This window comes from Eublepharis macularius, chromosome 1 (assembly GCF_028583425.1).
Source record: "Eublepharis macularius isolate TG4126 chromosome 1, MPM_Emac_v1.0, whole genome shotgun sequence".
Taxonomy (NCBI): domain Eukaryota; kingdom Metazoa; phylum Chordata; class Lepidosauria; order Squamata; family Eublepharidae; genus Eublepharis; species Eublepharis macularius.
In genome coordinates, this window is record NC_072790.1 from 233,009,798 (window position 1) to 233,032,759 (window position 22,962).

The 22,962-nt window shown below is 47.5% G+C and overlaps 1 protein-coding gene across 2 annotated transcripts; it reads right to left on the bottom strand.

Annotated features, from left to right (window-relative positions):
* Positions 1-8,487: 8,487 nt before the first annotated feature.
* CSKMT (citrate synthase lysine methyltransferase) lies at positions 8,488-11,883 on the bottom strand. 2 transcript variants are annotated; one of them, XM_054990230.1, is made up of 3 exons: positions 11,775-11,883; positions 10,401-10,520; positions 8,488-10,294 (listed from the first exon to the last, which is right to left on the bottom strand). In XM_054990230.1, the coding sequence occupies exons 2-3, from the start codon at positions 10,447-10,449 to the stop codon at positions 9,585-9,587; spliced, it is 759 nt and encodes a 252-aa protein (XP_054846205.1). In that variant the 5' UTR covers positions 10,450-10,520; positions 11,775-11,883; the 3' UTR covers positions 8,488-9,584. The 2 variants fall into 2 exon arrangements, with proteins under 2 accessions (XP_054846205.1, XP_054846124.1); XM_054990149.1 differs by lacking the exon at positions 10,401-10,520 and having other exon boundaries at positions 11,775-11,881.
* Between the last annotated feature and the right edge of the window lie 11,079 nt (positions 11,884-22,962).

Below are 22,962 nucleotides of genomic sequence, written 5' to 3' on the forward strand. Positions count from 1 at the left end.
AGGATTTCTTCAACTGGAGGACAGCCTTATTCATTATTCTTCTGTCCATCGTCTGCCTAGGTAGACGGCATACATATTTTTGGCTTTGATCCTCGCCTCACAAATGAGATCATGACAGAAATGATGAGGGGCTGCGAGGGCCCCGAGACACCCACTGAGGCCTGTGCTCCGTGTCAGACGCCAGCGGGGAATCTGGAGTGCTGTGATCGAGCTGTACCTGATGGATCAGGGCCGAACACCGATCAAGAGATGCAGTGGATCTCAGCTAGGGGGGATAGCCCCCAAAGAGCACCTTCTTTAAATAGTCAGGTAAGACTGGACTGCCCTTAGAAACCATAGACTAGGGGAAGCACACACACACCCCACACACATATTCTGATGGCAGCACACCAGACCATTTAGCTTGGCCCTCAGGATCAGATCTCTGCCCAAGGAACTAGGGTACTGGCAGCAGTGCCGGGGCCTACAGTGTGGGAGAAGGCAACCGGCATGGCTTCGGCCCCTCATCGCCTTCCAGACCTGCACAGCCACCACCTTCCTTGAGATGTTAGGAGCACTGGTGAGGGACTGGCTCATTCCAAACATATCTAGCCAAATTGAATCCTTATCTTCCCCACCCTCCATTTTGTTTGCTGGTACACTTACATCTTCACAGGGAGGCACTGCATTATTTTTGACACTTGGGCCAAAAAGGTTGCCTACCTATGCAAAGACACTTCAGACGGAGCAAGATTCGAGTCCAGTAGCACTTCAGAGACGAAGAAGATTTCTAGGATATAACTTTTCAAGATTCAAAGCTCCCACTCAAATCTTGCTCTTATTTATTATTTATTTATCAAATTATTCTACTGCAGACCACAACTGTTACCCACCTGAAATTACTTCCATCTTTAGATAGTAGATTTAAAGTGTTAAGCTGCTTCTCCTGTGTAAATTTAGCTGAGTGTAAGTTCTATTGAATTTTGTAGGACATACTTCCAAATAAATATGCTTAAGATCAGACTGTGATTCACCTCATCTACCACCCTCTCCTTTGTCTGTTCTCTTAGAAATTTCATCTAAAGTGTTAACAAGCATGCAGCCTGTTCTTGTCACGTTACCTCATTCAGTCTGTTTTTGGCAACTGGGAGCTAAGCTTTGCAAGAGCTAAACTGCAACACAAAAACAGAACCTCTCTACATGAGCTCAGCTGCACAGACAAGTAGGACAGGAGAGACATAAAGCAATGTTTTACCCTTAAAAAGAGGCCCTTTTCTTCCCCTGCAGCTCCATTCTGAGCTTGTTTGAGCTCTCCTTTTTAAAAAAGAAGCAGTTCCCCTCAACTGACATGTGACTGCAGGGAGCATTGTTAATACTGGTGCATGCTTGCGCAGAAAGATATCATCTAGAGAGTTAGAGAAACTGATACGCCCAGGGGTTATTTCATAGAAAAAGAGCTGGAGGAACTCATTAGCATAACTCATTAGCATATGCCACAACCCTTGACAGCACTAGAAATGTCGTTAGCATAACTGATTTGCATATGCCACACCCCCTGACATTACCTATCCTGGCTGCTTTGGACCCAATCCTGGCCATTCAGGGCTGAAATTGGGCCCAAAATGGCAAAAAGGGGCTGAAAATGGCCGCAAAGGGGCCCATAATGGTCAGGATCAGGCCACTGCTGAGTGGGAGAGTGATCCACCACCCGTCAAAGGCCTGATCCAGGCTGTTTCGGCCCCAATCCAGGCTGAAATGGGCCCAAAATGGCCGACGTGATCTCTTTGGGGAACTGCCGGAACTGCATTCCTGTGCGTTTCCCCTCGAAATGAACCCTGGCTACGCCTGTTGTTACAACGGTGTATCAAAATTATGGTATTGTACCAATTTTTAAAAAAAACAAAAAGCCCCCTAGTGGTGGGGAGAGGAAATGGCTGCCAGAGGATCAGAGAAAATAATCTCCACGTGGGCAAGAAAATCTTAATTTCCTTACCTACCTATCCAGGCTTTACTGCATTCTTTCCCAAAACTTCAGAGCAAAACAGGTTTGAGAAAATCTGGAGAAAAGCCGGGGGAACTCCAGGAGGTGCTCAAATGCGACACCAATGCTGTGGGGAAGCAGAGGAAAAAAACGTTTCCCAAATGCATTGAACTTGGGGTAGATATAGGGTTTCCAGGTACCCTTTCCCTCATGGCAGGAGAAGGAAGACACGGCACTTACCTTTTCACTGTTCCCATTGTACTTCGTGCGTGCATGCCCCCCACACACACACCTGCACAATAGTGTCACTTCTGGATAGTGATATCATCACGCAAGCACGGAGGCACTTGCGCACTTTGCAGCAAGGTGATTTGGGCCACAAACAGGCCTAATTTGGCCTGCCTGGGGCCCAAATTGGAGCATTCGCGGGGCAGCGCGATGACATCACTCCCAGGAAGTGATGTCATCGTGCACATGGGCTGTGCCCACATTGTATGCCTTCTAACTTCTAATGTGCGAACCGGCCTTTTGGGCAGGCTGACCTGCTCTGGTTTCTCCCCAGCTCTTCCTAAGCCCTCCGCAGGGCCTGGGTGCAGACCCCTTCAGGGCCCCTCCCTCTGAGCCGTGCGAGGGCCTCCCTGGAGAACCATGTGACGAGATGTGCCGGGAGTCTGGTGAGCTGCCATGTGAGGAGATGTGTGGCCGAGAAGCCTCGTGTGAAGGGAGGTGCAGCGAGTTGCCGTGTGAGGAACTGCAGGATGAGAAGTGCAAGGGATCCAGCCAGAGTCTTTACGAGGACCCGTATGAAGAATCAGTGCCAGGGAGCCCAGCCACCGGAAAGACTCGCCTGCCTTCCATTGTAGTGGAACCCACTGAAGGAGGTGATGTGGAAAGCGGGGAACTACGGTGGCCTCCAGAAGATCTCTCATTGCTGGAGGAGCCTGAACAAGATGAACTGTTTGTCGAAGGCGAGGAGGCGCCAGGGGCTGGTGAGTCGGACAAGGTGGTCTAGGTTTTTCTGAGTGATATTGCTGGGTGGATTGTTTCCATAGGTCAGGAGTCCCCAATATGGTACCCACCATGTGTGTTCAGAAATTGGGCAGGGCCAGGTGGGACTTTTGCCCAGCAAGGCTTCTAACTGGCCACTGGAAAATAGATTGGCTATGTAGACTTTTTTAAAACTTTGCATCGGCAGCAGCTGCCACCAAAACACAAGGGTCTTCACTGTATAACTGAAAGTAAGCTGTGGCAGCCATTTTATAGCAGGCTTCATCTCCTGCAGCATCCATTTTGGCTGCACCTACCAGGCTGGGTGGGAATTCCAAAGGTGCCTACAGGCTCAAAAAGACGGGAAGGTGATGGTCAATTGGGTCCCGAAGATCCACTCTCCTAATGGCAATACCTTCCTTCAGTATCAGGAGCCTTTCTCTGATGCAACAGCCTCTTCTGACAAGGGAGGGTTCTTTGCACCAACAGAAGCTGTGGCTATTAAGGAGTGGATCAGCGAGATCAAACTCACATTTTGTTTTTTAAATCATTGGTTTTATCAGTACTGATTGGAAGCTGCCTTGAGCCCTTATGTTGGAGGGGGGTAGGAAATAAATGTTTTAAATGTGTGTGCGTGTGTGTATATATATATATATATATATCACACACACTAAGAAGGGATTTTAAGAAATTTGCCCCCTAAGGGAGTAAAAAGGGGTAAAATGTGTTTTCCCAAAGGGATACAGCTTCCCTGTGCAGCTGGCAGGCTGCTGCCTGCTTGCGCCCCCGCCCACTCTTCCCTGATTGGACCAACCTTTCAAGGTCATTTGCATATGTGGGATGATTGGGGCTCACAACATTCCACACCTCATCCCCCCCCCCCCCCGCAGTTGGAACAAAAGAGGTCATTTAAGTATGCGGCCTGATTGGTCCTCTCCCCTCCACGTGCTAAGCAGTATGCAGTTGCTACTGGGAGTCATTGAATGTTCTGAGGTAAAATGCACCTCCCAGTCTTCCCCTAAAAGTTCACTAGTGGGGCCTGGCTTTCCTGTGTGGCTGGCAGGCTTCAATTAAAAAACCCCAAATGTTATATATCCATAAGTGTTATAACTGGATTTAAAGTAGTTAAATACTATAGCTAAGCACGGGTATCAAGCTAGTATTAAATAAATAAATGGAGCAGATGCTGGGGCTCTTTGGTAACTCATTAGGGGTTTCTCTATGAGGAATGATAGGGGGGGAAAGCATTCCTGAAAGACAACTTTCCTGCCGTGACCCCTCTTCCCCTGCAAAATGCTGCTGTGGGAGAGTTTGGAGCACATTCTCAGTTTGCATAGGACCTAATTAGGATTCCCAACTCCTGGTTGGGAAATTCCTGGAGATTTGGCAGCTGAGCCTGATGAGGGTGGAGTTTGGGGAGGGGGTTCAGCAGGGATGGTGAGTCCAGAGATCCAATGCTTTGAAGCAGCCTTTTGCACCAGGGGAACAGATCTTTGTAGTACGGAGATCAATTGTATTCTGGCAGAACTCCAGGCCCCTCCTCAAGGCTGGCAGCCCTAGGCCTAACAGGCCTGGCCTGTACCCCACCTGGACTGGAGGCACATCCTAGCATACATCCCAGAATGCTTTGCAACAGCTTAGCAGGTTTGTGGCTGGACTATAATTTCCCCCTCCGTTCTGTGTTTTCAGGGCTGTCTTACGAAAGTGACTTGGAGGAGGTGCTTCTGTAAGACCATCTGCGGCGTTGATGAGATGGACAGAGACCAGGGGAATGGGGGGCAGGGGGACAAACATACTTTTGAGATTTCAGACATTTCCTTGAATTCTTGACTAGCAGATCAGAGCTCTTGGGCTTTGCCATGGAAAAAGGGAACGATCCAGCGAGGCAGGAGTGCCAAAGAAATGGCACCTAGAGGGGAAGGACTCCAACAAGATTATAGTCACGTTATTTTGGCAGCAGAGATGAGAGGTTACCAAAGTGGAGACCGTGCCTGATTATGCCCCCAGACCACTACACTTGACCCACTTGAACCAAAGCCCATGTACATGTAGCTCTGTGTTGTATCATTCCGTGTCGCCACTAGCTCCAGTTCCCTCCTCCCCATCAAATTTTAGACCAAGCCGTGTGATGTAGGGCTTAGAATACTGGACTAGGACTATGGGAGACCCCAGGCCAAATGCCATGAAACTCGTTGGCTGACCTCTGACTAGTCACCGTCTTGGCCTAACCTACCTCACAGGTTGTTATGAAGATAAAATGGAGAAGAGACGGTGTCCAGAGCTCTTTGAAAGAAGGGCAGGATAAAACGCAATAGACAGACAGGTTGTAAACTCCTCAGGGCAAGACTTTTAAAAATGCTGCTCTGTAAGGCACTCGCGCGTGTGTAGTTGTGTTAGCGCTGTACAGTGAAAACTACCTTTTCTCGCTTGCTCAAGATCTTCTCCAATATTGGTGCAGTCAGGTTCTGTTACACTCTCCAGTCACCTTCCCTTATCATAGAATCATAGGGTTGGAAGATCCAGAGGAGTTAGCCGTGTTAGTCTGTAGTAGCAAAATCAAAAAGAGTCCAGTAGCACCTTTAAGACTAACCAATTTTATTTTATTGTAGCATAAGCTTTCGAGAATCAAGTTCTCTTCATCAGATCAGGCATCTGATGAAGAGAACTTGATTCTCGAAAGCTTATGCTACAATAAAATAAAATTGGTTAGTCTTAAAGGTGCTACTGGACTCTTTTTGATAGGGTTGGAAGGGAGCTCCAGGGTCATCTAGTCCAACCCCCTGCACAATGCAGGAAATTCCCCAATACCTCCCCTTCCCCTCTACACACCCAGTGACTCTTACTCCCTGTCCTGAAGATGGCAAAACACTGAAAGGAACCCTAGCTGAACTGGCCAGGGGAAAATTGCTTCCTGACTCCCAGGTGGCGATTGGCATTACCCTGAGCGTGGAAGAAGGGGCCACAAGAACTAAGCACGGATGTAACCCTTCCTGCCCTCCCTCTCATGGTCTGCCTAGGTTCACAGAACCAGCATTGCTGTCAGATGGCCATCTAGCCTCTGCTTAAAAACCTCCAAAGAAGGAGAGCCCACCACCTCCCAAAGAACCCTGTTCCACCGAGGGACTGCTCTAACTGTCAGGAAGTTCTCCCTAACATTTAGCCAAAAACTCTTTTGATTTAATTTCAACCCATTGGTTCTGGTCCAATGTTCTGGGGCAGCGGAAAACAACTCCGCGCCATCCTCTATATGGTAGCCCTTCAAGTACTTGAAGATGGTTATCATATCACCTCTCAGTCATCTCTCCAGGCTAAACATACTAACTCCTGATAACTGTCCCTGAGGAGGGGACACAAATATCCAAGTAGTTGTTGTTCATCATTAACAATGTTAGGAACCTGCTGAGTCAATGAGGCACCCTTATTTTAAAAATCCTGGGGAAGGAGGGGAGTGGTAAATATTGGCTTGGATCCTACAGAAGTGTTCTACAGGGGATTTTCACCAATTCTCCCCACCCACAGCAGATGTCGGACTCCCACCCCAAACTATTCCCTGACCCCACCTTGACTTTGGAGGATATTTTGTGCTTCAGAAGGAGGGGGGAGATGGGGAAGTCACGACCTGCAGACAAAAATCCTTCCATCTGCTCAAATTTTAGGCAGGACCCAAGACATTCTTCTTACCGCCTCAGCAGTATAACTAGCATTTGTAATCTTCTAAACAATCCCCCATGAAGGCCAAAAGGCTTGAGGGGATTCTGGCTTGTTGCACAAATATGTCTCGTCAGATCTCAGAAGCTAAGCAGGGTCAGCCTTGGTCAGTAATTGGATGGGAGACCTCCAACGAAGACCAGGGCTGCAGAGGCAGGCATGAGCAAACCACCTCTGTTAGTCTCTTGCCATGAAAACCCCGTCAGGGGTCGCCATGAGTCAGCTATGACTTAAGGGCACTTACCACCACTCTCTCTATATATAATTTTTTTAAAGCCTGGATAGGTAAATTGGAGCCTCCGTGTACAGCAACAGGTTATGCTGCTGGTGCAAGCAGTCAGAAAAATCTTCATGCCCTGTGTGGTGGCAGCTGGTTTGCAGGCGTTCAAAAGAGAATACTGAAATATTCAGCACAATCCTAAACAGGTTTAATCAGAATCCTACTTAGGTCTATTCAATGAGGTTTTTACTCCGAGGAAAAGAACAGGATTTGAGTCCAGTGGCACCTTAGAAACCAACACGATTTTCAGGGTGTAAGCTTTCGAGAGTCAGAGCTCGCTCTGTCTGAAGAAGGGTGCTCTGACTCTTGAAAGCTTACATCCTGAAAATCTTGTTGGTTTCTAAGGTGCCACTGGACTCGAATCTTGTTGTTCTACTGCAGACCAACACAGCTACCCACCTAACACTCCCAGGAAAGTTTTCTTAGGATTGCACTGTGAAGCTGGTATGGCGGTTAGAGCTATCAAAAGTTGTTAGGCATAATGGATCCTTCATGTTCAGAGACAGTCTACCTCTGATTCTCAGTTGCTGGAGTGCTGTCGCCTGGTTAGATAAACCCTGTTGGCGCTAGCAGCTCTTTTCTCATGTACGTTGGCAGAAGGGGTGGGGTCGGGAGTGTATTTGTAGGAATAGCTTTTTGTATTGCCAGAGACCGTAGCGGGTGCCTTGTGGTGTCGTTTCTCAGCAGATAGTGTCTAGAGAGCCACTTGGTGTTCAAACACTTCTGTACAAATAAAATGGTTTCTGCTGCATTCTTGATGTGGTGGTGATTTCATTGCAAAACCACCGTTTGTGGAATGGATATGACTGGCTACTAGAGATGGGCACGAAGCAAAATATGAACCAAAGTTCATCATGAAACAGGTGGTTTGTCAGAGCCCATTTCTGATGAACTGCGACAAAGTTTAGGCCGGTTCGTTTGATTTGTTTTTTGGTTTGTCACTAGAGGTGTGCACCCCTTGCGTTTCCTACTACAGGTTTACCGAAGCTCAAAGCAGCACTTTTTTTGCCCTTTGCTAACAGCAAGAAAAGTGTTTTCAAACACCAGCCGCTTTTCAGCTGATGGGAGGGGGAGGGGGGGTCCGCTGAAAAAAGCAGCAGGCGTTTGAAAGCAGCTTTTTTTAGCGGATGGGAGCTGCTTTCAAATACCAGCAGCTTTCGTCAGCTGATGGGGGATCCCCCTCTGATCAGCTGAAAAGTGGCTGGCGTTTGAAAGCAACACTTTTCTTGCCGCTTGCAAATGGCAAGAAAAGTGTTGCTTTCAAACTTCCTGCCCTGCTTTTTTCACCCCTCCCATCGGGTGAAAAAAGCAGTGGGGCAGGAAGTTTGAAACTTTTCTTGCTGTTTGCAAATGCAAACACCTAGAAAAGTACCGCTGCTGCTGCCGCTTTGCCACCCCTAGAAATGACGAACCACGAACCGAACAAACCAGTTAGCGAACTGGGCAAATTCATGGTGGTTTGCGGTTTGTTGCTTTTGACAAACCACGAACTGCCAGCTTCCTGGTTTGTGCGCATCTCTACTGGCTACCCAACAGAGGAAGGACCCATCTCTGTTCCTGTTGGTGTTTTTACTTGGCTTATTAGTGCTCAGGTCCACAGAAAGAAAAAAGCAGGATGTGGTATAACTGGGTGCAGAATTCTGCTTCCAGAGGCCCCATGCTTTCATGTGAAATAAAAGTGAGATCTGTCAGTCTAGGGGACTAGAACCTTCATTTAGTTTTAAGGGGAAAGATTCACAGACCACTAAATATCTTCACAGATGTGCTCCAAAGCTCATGGGCACTGCCTGACGGAACTGCAGAAGACGGGGCTGCCTTAGAGTGCGTCAGATCATGGGCCCATCCAGTATATTGCTCTCTCTTCTGGCCAGCAGTGGCTCCCCAGGCAGGGTCTCAGGCCAAAAAGTGTCCTTCCCAACCCAACAGACTAAGATCCGTCTTAACCGGAGGTGCCAGAGATGGAACCTTCCGCATGCAAACCAGAGGCTATACCATTGGACCCTCATTCGGCAGCAGCTGAATACCGTTTGCACAGCTACACGATGGGAACTTCAGTGCCCAGCCTCGCTCCTTACCCCTCCTCATGAGCAGCACAACTAGAATTATTCAAAGTAAGCTAAATCATGCCAATCAGCACATTCTGCGGATGCTTTCTCTGGCTGCAGCACAGACCCTTTGTCACATGTTTATTGTTCTAATGTGGAATTAAGAGGGGACTTAACCAGCAGGGAAGGATCTGTGAATCCTCTTTAAGCCCTCTTATAATGGTTGCCATGGGGAAAAGTGCCGCCTCTCAGTTACTTCGGCCTTCCTCGTTTAGCTGATGACATAGATCTGATGGCCTAGAGTGTCTTCCCACTTTCCTAGGCAGCAGGAAGTTCCTAGTAGCAGCCCCTCACAAGATCAGTTTCTTTTGGAACAGACCCACAGTACCTTTTGTATTCAATTGTTTGCTTACAAATGTACAGGTTGAGCAGGTGGGAAGCAAGCACGTACAAACACCTACTGATCCCTAGGATGTATCAATCAATCATTCCCGGTACCCTGGCAGTGAGACATCTAGTAACTACTTCCCAGGTGCTTCAAATACAAACAATTTCTCAGGCTTCTCTCCGGATTAAAAATTCAACTCTCCTTACCACACTGGTTTTAGGGCAAGCAAGCAGGTCCAGTTTTGAGTCCCTTTCCTTCTAGGCTTTGCTCCCTGCCGTCTGCTAAGTCCAGGGGCCTTTGGCCAAGCATGTAAACATAGTAGCAAATGCCATTAATGTGCCCGATCTCCGTTACGGTTACATTCGCACCCCCAGCCTGTTCCAAGAATGGTACCCTGGCATCTGGGTCCTCATCAGAGAACTGAAGCAGCTTGCCTTGGGGTTTTAGAACCCTCAGGCACTCTGTCACTAACTGTTTGGCTCGACCTGGCCCTTGGGGGCACCGGAGGAGCGTATCACAGGTCCCCTTATCAAGCACGAGGTGGAAAGAGCTCGATTCAAAAGTGGCCCCCAAGTCAGTGGCGTCAGCGAGATGGCAGCACAGTTGGGAAAGTGGGTGCCGCGGTGGGGGGCTCTCCCGGATCAGCTGGCTCAGGGAATCTAGGGCTAGAGGAGAGAAATCCAAGCAAGAAATGTGGAGCTGGTGGGGTGAGTCTCGGTACAGTCCCAGACCCAAGGCTGAAGTGCCGCAGCCTACGTCCAGTATGCGGGTCTCACCAGAGGACAGACCCTGCAGTGTAGAAAGCAGCAGTCCTGAGACCTCCCTGTAGCTGAAGAACCAGTCAAAATGTCGGGGCCCAGTAGCCCGTTTCTCGGAGTAAAAGCGGTCCCAGGTGTCACGCTGGTCCATGCGATGAAGCAAGTCCTCTGTGAGATGGACAACGGAAGGAGGCATCAAGCAAAGGTGATGGATACGTTTGGCAATGTCACACCACTCTGCCTCCTCTTTCCTCTCTAACCCCCTGAAACTTACCACCCAGTGACGCATCCTTTGTGAAGAAATGCAGTTTGTTAAATTGCATTCAGGTCATTTTGCACACCTCGCTTTCTTCAGCGGTAGCAGATTCCTGGGATTCCTTTACGGGGGCCATTTCTTTAAAAGATGGGGTGAAATGCACAATTCATGGGAGGCCCATGATCAGATTTCATGAACGTATTTTTTAAATCATTCCAATGTTTTAAAAGTTCCATCACTTCCCCAGTAGAAATCGACACTCTACAACCTGCTCTCGCTGCTCCTAAAACACAGGCACCCTCAATGTCCTTTTTCCCTTATGGGAGCAAAGAGAAATTTGGGAGAGGGGTTTGAGCATTCCTATTTGGAAGATGCTGCAGAAAAAAGTGAAGCCCTCTTCTCCCTGCACCACCTTGCTCAAAACCCACAATTTTTAATGGGGGGAGAGGAAGGGGCTGTTTCAGGATTACTATACCCCAAGGAGGAGAGACATCTTCAAAAATCAGCTGTTGTCGTTGGGCAGGTCAGATCGGTGGAGGGTTTATATTTTCAGAGCAGAATATTACCAAGTGCCCCCGTTTCCAAAAGACCCCTCACTCTCTAAATGGAAGCCAGAGGGTCACGAATTTACCATCCCTAAAAAGTTCCTCTTCTCCAAAAAAGATCTCACTCTCTGCAGCCTACACAGAAGCCATCAAATCACATTTTAAAGGCTATAGATCCAGAGTAGTTAGCTGTGTTAGTCTGTAGTTGCACCACCTATATATCTCTGGCCAGTTTCTTTATACCCTCCATGCATCTGACGAAGAGAGCTGTGGTTCTCGAAAGCTAATGCTACAATAACGTTAGTTCGTCTTAAAGGTGCTACTGGATTCTTTACTATTTAAAGACTATGTGCGTTTTTCTTTTAATCTTGGGTGGGGCAAACCAGGTGGGAAAGATCAAGACGGGTTGTCCTGTTAGTCTGTCTGTAGCAGTAGAAAAGAGCAAGAGTCCAGTAGCACCTATAAGACTAACAAAATTTGTGGTAGGGTATGAGCTTTTTCCATGAGCCAGAGCTCAATTCTTCAAGATAGGACAGCACACACCCTGGTTTCAGCCTGTCCAGGGGGCAAAGTCTGGCTGTACCTGATGCACTAATGGTACAAGCTGATGAATAAGATGATGGGACAAGTTAGCATAAGCACCCATGAAACCCAGCAGGAAATCGCGTCTTCTCCTGTCTCCTTCCAACCCGAGATTCCAGTCCTTGTCCTGGAGACCCTGAGAAAGAGGCGAAACCCCTTGAAGGTTCAGCCCAGACCTTGAGATCTAGCAACTTGAGCAACGCCCCGGTTGTAAGAAGGAACGGTCTCCCTTCTGCACATGCATGATGTGCTCCCTGGCACCCACCTGCCCAAGCAGAAGAGGAGGCGGCAGCAGAGCAACGCCAGGCGTGCAGCATCAGCGACCTCAGCGCGCCCCGGGGGGCTGCCAGGGCAGTAGCAGCGACGGCCATCTTCGAAGAGAGCGGGAAGGAGGAGCCAAGGACTTAATCCCGCTAGAAGGAAGCCGTTGAGCTTGGCTAGGGAACGTCTGCAAAGAGTCAAGCGGGTTTTCTTAGGGAGTGTAAGCACCTCCTTAACTCTTTGCGCATCGCGCGTCTCAGCTCTGTCACTGCGGCTATTATCATTGCAGCGCCCCTGAGCTTTTAATAGTAGCAAAGGGAATTTGAACCAATGCGTCTAGTCCTGTGTGAGAGAGAAGAGCCAAAATCTCCTCTCGGGCTATACAGGCGCCCTCTGGATTCTCCTTTAAAACCTGCCCCTATTCTGGTGCCTGTAACAAAACGCACTGCTTGTAGAAATGTAGCAGGTACAGCTTTTTTTTCTCCCTGGCATAGAATTTAACCGATGGGAGAAATGTCTCCCGCAGTCTATTTATGTGCCAGGCAGGCTGTTCTGACAAGCAACAGATTAAAGTTCCCATGTTTGGGAGATGCATTACCTGGGTAAAAAGCAGCTTCAAAACATAGATCAGGTTTTGGCTGGCAAGGAGTTGAGGTAAATTCAATAATGCCCTGATCCCGTTTCTAAACATAGCCTACTTTTTTGTTGCAAAATAAAAGTCCATAGCATGTCCTCTGAGCATGCCTCTGGCTGGGAATGGATTAATAGCATAATTAGTACAGTGCCTTCTTTTCTGAAATATTTTCCAGATCCAGCGGTAATAAATTTATTGAGAAATTGGTATTATATATAAAGCTCTGGAATAATAAGATTCAGGACAAAGCCCAACATGTTTTGCTTTGCTGTAATCAGAATGGTTAATACAGAATATTAAATGGTTCACTGCAGGCAGTAGAGAGAAGCATTAAATACCCAGTAAGTACATTGTTGTCAAATATACCATTTATTCCCAATGCTTAAACAATATATTGAAGGACATAATGAAACATGATACCGTTGCAGTTGCCTCTGTTTTAAAATTAGATGGTAATATCTTTGGGACATGATGGAATTTATAGAAGCGTGCAAAACAGGAGAAGAAAATAACAGGCTAATTAGCCAAGCTAGCAAACACTTAAGGCTTTCAGTTTTAAAGCAGACGTTACCTTTCAAATAAGTCTCAAGTCCAGAGAACAAAGACAAGATGGCATGTCACTACAAGCCTCCATGAGTAACCATAGCGTTCAGAGGCAGAAGTTACCCCCAAAGGATAAAAGCTAGAATGAGGGTTAAAGTTTAAGGCTACCTGCCTGCAGTGTGGTCTACCCAACTCAACCAATCAAGAAAGGGTAGACCTGTGAGGACAGGCTCTGCAGTTGCCTGTCTTCACAGGTGGGAGACTAATCACTCCACTCCCATGTGTTAATGAGATGGAATGCAAGTGCTAAACTCCCTCCAATGTTCTGACCTTGAGAGAGTCTCTGATCTTATAATAATATAATAATAACATTCAATTTATATCCTGCCCTTCAGGACAACTTAACACCCAATCAGAGCGGCTTACAAAGTATGTTATTATCCCCACAACAGTCACTCTGTGAGGTGGGTGGGGCTGAGAGAGCGCTGACTGACCCAAGGTCACTCAGCTGGCTTCAAATGGAGGAGTGGGGAATCAAACCCAGCTCTCCATATTAGAGTTCTGCGCTCTTAACTAGACATGGGCGCAAACCAAAAAAATTTAACGTTCTTCCCGGCACCAGAGGGAGGGAGGGACTAGAGCTCTAGCCCACCACTCCCACAGACCTGACCTGATCAGGCACTAATGTGAGCCCTCAGCCGAGGTGCCCACTGAGCTTGGCCCCAGAGCCAGGCAGCAGCCCTGGAACCAGAGGAGATAGATGCCTATCCCCCAAATCCAAGCTCAATTAAACTTTCTCTGTCTCTCTCCCCAAAGGCTAGCAAGTAGCAAGCAACAGCTCTGTCCCACTCCACTGCTCGCTGCAAGTGAAACTAGAACTGGGTGTGCAGTATTTTTATAAGCTGAGGTCCCATAGAACAATGCTGGAGGTCTGTGTTTGGCCGTCAGAGCTGCCTATCAGGGTTTGCAGGGATGAGATTGGAGTGCCCATGGCTATAGAACACCCCCCTCCCCCCTCGGGTGTCTTCTCCCAACTTGTAATCGCTTTGCAGCTCCATGGTTGGAAGGAAGACCTGCCGATCAAGGTAAGCTGGGCTTCCATTCGGGTTTCCAGGGCGACAGAAGGAGCGCAGACAGAGTTCAGGCATTCCCCTCCTCCCCGCCGGCTCTGTTTCCAGGGGAATTGATTGATGGCGCCTGACTGTCTGGCTTCCCGAACCACAGCCAAACGCACCAAACTAGGCTTCTTCCAAACACTGGTTCATTGGCCGTGTACAATCACGAACTGCCGGGTCGCAATCGTGCGATCGCCAATTTCATGGGTTTTTGACGTTCGTGATGCGGTTCGTGCCCATCTCTACTCTTAACCACTACAGCAAACTGGCTCTCACTTGCATTGTGGCACCATATTGTCCCCTTATCTAGCTTGGGATTTGCTGTGTCATCTCAACTGCACTCTCCTAAAGAAAATATCTTTTTGCTTCTAATTAACTTCTAACTGCCTCTAACTAGGGCTGATTCCACACACGTTGGATAATGCACTTTCAATGCACTTTATCAATCGTTTGAGGTGGATTTTTTGTTCTGCACACAAAAAAATCCATTCCAAATGATCTATAAAGAGGATTGGAAGTGCATTATCCAATGTGTGCGGAATGTGAGTGGGCCAAGAAGCCTGAACCAGAGTTTTTATGACTCAAGAAACGAGCTAGGTAAAGTGAGTTTCTTGACAACTCTGAATCATTTATTGTCCCAAATGAAGGCTAAGATTAGCTTTTGTGAAGCATCCAATGGCTAGGAAGAAATAATCTTTAACAGTAGATTGATAAATAGGAATTATTTTTTGGGTAATAAGCACGACTTAATAGATGCAGTCCTCCTAACCCACAGAGATTCAATGATACCCAGAATGTTAACTTTTAAAAAGATGTTCCATCTAATTTTTTCAAGTTTACATTCCCCGGTGAATATAGGTTTTCATGAAACCACATTCCTAAGTATCTTACAAATTCTTTCCAGAGGATTTCCACTTATCTAGAAACATACCTTCTCTATTGGCATATATAGGAGGGATTGCACCCTGTGTGTTTGCATACTTTTTATTACCATGGTTTCTGATAAAGCGTGGGAAGACTGTTTCCCTGTTTTCAGCCCTTAAGGTGGTACAAACCTTCTTACATCAGAGTAAAAGGTAAAGGTGCAGCACCTTACATCAGGTGTACAAAGGTGCAAGCACCTTACATCAGAGTAAAAGGTAAAGGTGCAAGCACCAAGTCATTACTGACCCATGGGGGGACGTCGCCAATGACGTTTTCTTGGCAGACTTTTTGTTACGGGGTGGTTTGCCATTGCCTTCCCCGGTCATCTACACTTTACCCCCAGGAAACTGGGTACTCATTTTACCGACCTCGGAAGGATGGAAGGCTGAGTCAACCTTGAGCTGGCTATGTGAACCCAGCTTCTGCCAGGATCAAACTCACATTGTGAGCAGAGCTTGGGCTGCAGTACTGCCGCTTACCACTCTGCCCCATGGGGCTACAGAGTCTTACAGCAGAGAGGGGAAGAAAATATCACAGGGAAAAATTTAGGACTTATGAGAAAAACTAAAGGAAAACACACCATGGCTAATGTTGTGAGAAATTTTGGAGTTTGGCTCTGAAAGACCTAGGCCCATAGCAGCATTTCATTTAGAAATTACAAGTGGCAGTTTAAAACTCTCTAAAGTGGAGGGTTTTTTTCCCCCTCCTCTTCAACCCCCTCCCTTTCTCTTTCCTTAACTTTCGGTTTTCCCTTATCTCCTTTTACAAAGCAGCCTGCTAAGGAATGTGTTACATTTGGCACACTATAAGGGATAGGAAAAAAAAAGCAAGGTCGTAGGCCTGAACTAAAAAGTTGTGCATGCATACAAGCCACTACATTCCACTTCACATTTCTGCTGACTTCAGCATCCAATTCCTAAGACTGTCTTGCAGAGAAGGCTGTAAGGTAAACAAGTATTTTTGGTTGCCCTGGATCAGGTCCATTAGCCAATAGGATCACTCCAGTAGTGACGACACACTGCCCATTGGACCATTATATAAGAAGGTTACAAGCCACTGTAAAGGGGCTCTGGACTCGGAACCTGGGTGTCTAGGGACGGTACCTGCCCACCTGGACAGCTAGGGACTGGACCATCAGAGTGTCCCAGCCAAGTAACCAGGGAGGATCTCCCTTTTTGGGGAGCCTCGCTGCTGCACTTCGGCTCCAGCCCAGGGAATGCCCAGGTTTTTCTGTAGTTGTCTTAGGTTTAAGTGTTAGAATATAAGTTGCCTGTATTCATTTAGTGTGTTAAGTGTTAAGTGATTTCTTAGGATTTTAGAAGTTAAGTTGCAAGCTGTACGTTTGAATTGTATTCCATTTGTAGTAAACTGCTTTGTGTTTCATTTTATTCTGCTTCAATAAAACCCTTCTGCTTTAGCATTATGTTGTGTAAGTGTTAAGTACCCTTAAAGGTGGGAGACAAAGGCTTACCCCCAAAACCAGGACGACTGGCTGCGGAAAACCATAAGAACGAACCCCAAGAAGAAAAAGCTAACCGGCAGGCTCCGGCAAGGGAGAGAGTGGGAGGCAAGAGGGGGAAGTGCTACGGGCAGGACCCTGGGATCCCCCTGGCACCAGTTTCTCTCTCCCCATCCAAGGTGGTAAGGAGCCACCCATAAAAATTCCCACCACAGCTAACATGACAAGAGGAGAGAACACAAAATAGTAAAAAGTCCAGTCGCACCTTTAAGACTAACCAACTTTATTCAGGCATAAGCTTTCGAGAACTACAGTTCTCTTTGTCGGATACATGGAGGGTATGAAGAAACTGGACAGAGATATATAGGTGGGGAGGAGAGGGTGCAGGGGGCTATGCAGATGCAAATCAGAGCCAAACTACAAGTGACGTCTTACACAGGTTGGACACTAGTCGGCTTCCCTCAAGTTTTGATGGGAAATGTAGGCGTCCTGGTTTTACAGCTTGGCTCTCCATTACAGCTGCAAGACCAGGATGCCTACGTTTCCCATCAAAACTTGAGGGAAGCCGACTAGTGTCCAACCTGTGTAAGACGTCACTTGTAGTTTGGCTCTCAGTTGCAAAAGTCATGAAAGAGGCGGAGTGCACAATCCAGGCTAGGTGTGCATAGCTGAACCTGAATGGAATGTCAGAAAGGCAGTTACTTCTGATGAGAAAAATAATGAGGAAAAGGAAAGAGAGCAAAAACCACATTGGAGAGACCCGTCTGTGGTGTAAGGTGAACATGCAGAATGTCAAGGAAAAGGGGGCAGATAAGTCTGCTGGGAGGAGCCTTTGGTTTGGTATCCAGGTAAAACGCCTCTTTGCCTTTTGATGCAGGTGTCATCAATACTTATGCTTTCTTCCAAAAACTGTATACCAGCGACACAACATTTAGGAGAAATGATAAGGCTTTTTCTCCAAAACTGGAATTATTAGTGGCCTGCAGAAAAAGAGAGGTTTCAGTTTTTACTGGGGGGGAAATGGACCAAAAATTCCTATTTGTTAAGTTTGTTAACAAAAATAGATGAGAATACTGTTCACTGATTTTAGTATGTTAATAAAAATATTACTTTCAAAAAAATAGATGAGAATAAACAAGAAATGGGGAGAAATGCAATTATTGCTCTTGCACTTTCTAAAAAACGGCCATGTGATTTCCTGTAAAACTGAGACCCTTTCTTCTGTCTGAAAGGAGGCAGAAAGGATCTTTGGGGTAAAATCCCTGAAAAAGTCACCCCACATTCAATGGAAAAATAAAAACAAACATTACATACAGGAATTTTTCCTAGTGAGAACCTCAGAACCAATAACAATGGTAACAAATTCAAGTAACAAAAAATTTACAAAAATAAATGAAGTAAAACAACAGTACAGTCCTGAGGCCCACCATGCTGCTGGTGCCCACACGCCTGCATACCCGCGGGGCCGCTCATCCACTCCCTAAGGATTTTTGTGGGAGAGCTATGCCACCAGCTGAGCCCAGCGTGGCCCCTGCCAACATCCCCCAGTGGCTGCGCTGCTCTTATGAGAGGCATGCAAGTAACAAACAAAGGCACAGGTCGTGATCCCCACTGCCCATTGACATCCCCTTCCCCCTTGCCAGAGAGCAGGCAGCTGGGGACCACATGCCCCTGCGGTCACAGCACCCGCATGGAGCCACACGGCAGGGGGAGCTGCCCAGCCAAGCTGACGATGGAGTGCGTGGACCCCTCAGGGGTGCAGCCTGCGGTGAAGGGGCATGTGGCAAGTGCCCCACTACAGGGAGGGACCCGCTGGGGGGACCCAGTCAGGGTGACACCAAAGGCTGTGGGAGCGGCCAATGGGCATGAGCCCTCCGGTGGATGAGGCAGGAGCTGCGCCTTGCGGGGGTTAGCCATGCTCACCAGTGGGGTGGCTGCCCTGCAGCTTGGTAGCATTGCCCTGAGGCACTCATGTAGGTGGCAGGATGGGAGGGGGGCTGGCAGGAGACCATGGGCTGCAGGCTCGAGTTGTCATAGCAGCTCCTCAATGCTGGCCTGACCTTTGTGCATGACAGTCAGCAGTCCTCCCAGGTGACCTACGGCTGCCATCACCGATGCGGCCAGGCCAGCCATCCACTCCTGGCCCTGGGACACAGCCTTCCTCTACTCGTGGAGCATCTCCAGCTGCTTCCTCTCGATTGCTGCCCACATGGCGGAGAGGGTATGGGGGATATACTGCTCAAGATGAGGGCCCTGTGCCTGGGCCCTGCATCTCCCATGTCTCCCTCTGGTCTGGAGCCTGTGGCACTCGCCCCCCCCCATCTCCCTATCACAACAGCCTGCAGTCATCCTCCGTGCTCCCCGCTGGTGCTGTCCCACCCCTCAAAGGATGTAGCGTCCACCCGCATCATGAGGTCCCCTGTGGTCGCTGACCATTCCTGCTGCCACAGCCCGTTACGTATCTTGAAGGTGCACCGCCATTTCAGCAGAGATCACAAGCTCCTGTGGAGGAGAAACTGGGTGCAGCGGGCTGAATCGGGCCTGTTTGAGGCTGAAATCAGCCTGTTGCAAAGCATGGGAACACTCTAGGGCCCAGCACGACGATGTCGCACTGGCCCAGCAGTGCTCCTGTGCTCCGCAGTGGGCCAATTTTTGCCCCAGATGGGCCCAATTTGGCCCGCTGTGGAGCGTGGGAGCACTGCCAGAAGGTCCTTGGAGACCTTCACAGCAGGCTAATTTAGGCCAAAACGGACTTGATTCAGCCTCAAAGGGGCGAAAATTGGCCCACTGCAGAGCATGAGAGCACTCCCAGGGGGGCACAATGATGCCCTGCATGATGATTTCATTTCCAGGAAGTGATGTCATCATGTAATCCAGGAGCAGGTCTCGCACCTCCCGCCTGGTGGGTAGAGGGACCTGGCAATCCTACCTGCCATGCAAGTTGGGGCTGGGAGTTCAGACAGGGTTGACAGCCTCCAGGTGGTAGCTGGAGATCTCCCGGGATTTCAACTGATCTCCAGCCAACAAGAATCAGGTCCCCCAGAGAAAATGGCTGCTTTGGAGGGTGAATTCAATGGCATTTTACCCTGCTGAGGTCCCTCCCCTCCTCAAACCCTATCGTCTCCAGGCTCCACCCCCAAAATCTCCAGGAATTTCCCAACCCAGAGTTATTAACCAGGGCCATTTCCAGATGGCTTACCTTCTGCCGCTCCATGCCGCAACGTCGCGGCTTGTGCTGGGGAAAATGCGAAATATCACGTTTTCTCGCACGAGTTTTGCGCAACGTCGCACAAAACTCGCGTGATATTTCGTGTTCACCCCAGGACGAGCCGCAACGTTGCAGCATGGAGCGGCAGAAGGTAAGCCATCTGGAAACGGCCCCTATGTTGATAGGGATCAACTCTATGTTGATACTGGATCCAGCACTACTACTAGAAAAACAAGTTAAGGCAGCCACAAAAAACACTTAGTACAATCTCACTCTAGCCTGGAAGATGGCTTCTTACCTTGTCACGGCCGACCTGGCCACCTGGATCCATGCTATAGTAGCATCAAAACTTGACTATTGTAATGCACTATACATTGGTCTCCCATCTAAGTTAACTAGGAGGCTCCAATTGGTGCAAAACGCAGCGGCTCAACTATTATCAGGTGCGAGCAGGAGCTTGAACATCACTCCCATCCTACAGTCACTCCACGGGCTACCTATCAGTTACTGTGCTCAATTCAAGGTAATGGTTGTTACATACAAAGCCCTTCACGGCCTTGGCCCACCATACCTACAAGATCGCCTCACTCCTTATGTCCCTCCACAGCAGCTTCACTCATCTGAACAGGGTCTCTTGCAGGTGCCAGCCTGCACGTGGGTGAAATCAACAGCAGCCCATACACAGGCTTTCTCTGTGGTGGCTCCTACTCTGTGGAACAGCCTGCCTGAGAAGGTCAGGAGAGCCCCCACCCTCCTGGCTTTCCACAAACAATGCAAAACTGAATTATTCAAAAAGGCTCTTTACTCAGATAGGGGGGAAATATTGTAGGGAGGGGTGTCACAGATGCTTTGCTAACAAGTTAGGGATCATAGACTTCACCACTATGTTGCCTTGCACATTATCTGTTGCTTGAATATATACTCCTATACTACCTATGCTTTATGTTATCTAAAGTCAGTCCTAAAACTGATTATGTTCTGTTTCAGCAGTTCAACTCTGTATTGGATCCTTGCTGATGCTATGTCTTTGTAAAATCCTATGATATTGTTTATGGAAATGTCCTCGACACTGTATGGAAACGTCCTTGATACTGATTGTACTAATCTCACACTATGTAATCTGCCTTGAGTCTCAATGAGAAAGGCAGACTATAAATGACATATGTACATACATGCATACATGCATACATATATAAATAGTTCAAAGGTCGTTGTTGTGGGTTTTCCGGGCTGTATTGCCGTGGTCTTGGCATTGTAGTTCCTGACGTTTCGCCAGCAGCTGTGGCTGGCATCTTCAAAGGTGTAGCACCAAATGACAAGGATCTCTCAGTGTCACAGTGACACTGTGACACTGAGAGATCTCTGTCTTTTGGTGCTACACCTCTGAAGATGCCAGCCACAGCTGCTGGCGAAACGTCAGGAACTACAATGCCAAGACCACGGCAATACAGCCCAGAAAACCCACAACAACCATCGTTCTCCGGCCGTGAAAGCCTTCGACAATACATCAGTTCAAAGGTCTCTGGGCTGTCCCACTTACCACTGTTTTGTGGAGACATGGATGGGCAAAAAGACAAATAAGTGGGTTCTAGATCAAATCAAGCGTGAATTCTCCCTAGAAGCTAAAATGACAAAACTGGGGCTGTCATACTTTGGTCACATCATGAAAAGACAAGACTCTCTGAAAAAGTCAATAATGCTAGGAAAAGTGAAATGCAGTAAGAAAAGAGGAAGATCTAAAATGAGATGGCTTGACTCAATTAAAGGAGCCATGTCCTCCAGTTTGCAGGATCTGAGCAAGTCTATTAATGATAGGACATTTTGGAGGCCTTTAATTAATAGGGTCGCCGTAGGTCAGAGACAACTTAACGGCGCATAACATACACACACACACAACCAATGTAAACCTAACCCCTCCTCAAAAATCCCATATGTGAGCATTAATTCTCTCAAGGCACCTACACAAGAGGCACATTTGCCTTGGTAGGCAGATTCTTTCCTCCACACTTTAGAGATTAAGCAGCAGGTGAACTTAATCTTACAGTGAGGCAAGAAAGTTCCCTTTAACTATAAACATTTCTTTTTATTTTCACTTTGCAACTAAGTTTTAGCCTTGGATTAACAGTTTCCCAGGGAGGCCTCAAATCCGTAAGTGTGGCTCCAAGCATTTAAGATGTTTGTATTACAATAAGATCTGACTGTCCTGTCACTCAGTCTCAGCAGTCCTGGGAAATGTAATTCTAAAGAATTGTTTATATTAACCCTCTTGATCTTCTATTCTGCCAACAATTAGCACTGAAAGTATATAAGATTCTCTGATGTAACTGGTCTTCATGCATATATTCTAGATAGGATATGCATCTGAGCCTTTATTAATGAAAATAAAGCTCATATCTCTTTTAAGATCACTGTTTGGTGTCCTAATTCTGTGTGAGGTTATTGGCTGAAGGGGGATTTGAACTGGCACTCAGAGTACTCTAAAGTAAGTCCCCTTTCAAGGACACAGAGAATGGCTTGCACAGATGGACAGGACATTTACAGTTACCTGTATGTATAGAAGAAGATAATGTTATATCTGTTCAATCCCTGAGTCAGTCTCTGGGACCCAAAGTCTTATACTCAAGTTCAAAATCATTTTCTAAGATGGTCACGACACACATACAAAGAGGGTCTACATACCGGGACTCTGTCGGAGGTGCCATGATGGCATGAACAAATGAAATAGTGCTTGCAGTTCTGACAGAACACGATGTCTTTCACCGTCTTCCCCCACTTTGGCTTTGCCTTTTCTTTTGCCTTGAAGGAGGTATTATGCACAGGGCCCCGCATGTATCTGGAGTCATACTTGTTGTTGATTGGGTACTTATTCTTCCCCATCCCAAGTCAATTGTTGTATCCTAATAAACTGCATTTCACCAACAAATTGTCTTGCCTTTCCTTCAGAGGACTCCATGCAAGGCACGTCTCTCTAAACTTCCCTCTTCTCTATCAGCCAATTGATCAATTAATAAGAACCACCACTGATCTCTAAAGGAGATCTCAGGGCAGCATAAGATTGCCAGCATCCAGCGGGCAACCCCCCAATGAGCACGTGATTTCAAAAATGAGTGTCAGTGGATCTGTGATATCATTTCCAGTTTGGGATTTGAAAGTGGTGTCACAGTAGTGGTGACGATCTAGGAATTTCCCTAATCTCTATGGTTTTTACCATAGAGAGTTGGGAAAATTACTAAAGCACCGTGACAAAGGGAGCTCTGACTCTCAACAGCTCATACGCTGGAAATCTAGTTGGTCTTTAAGGTGTTACCG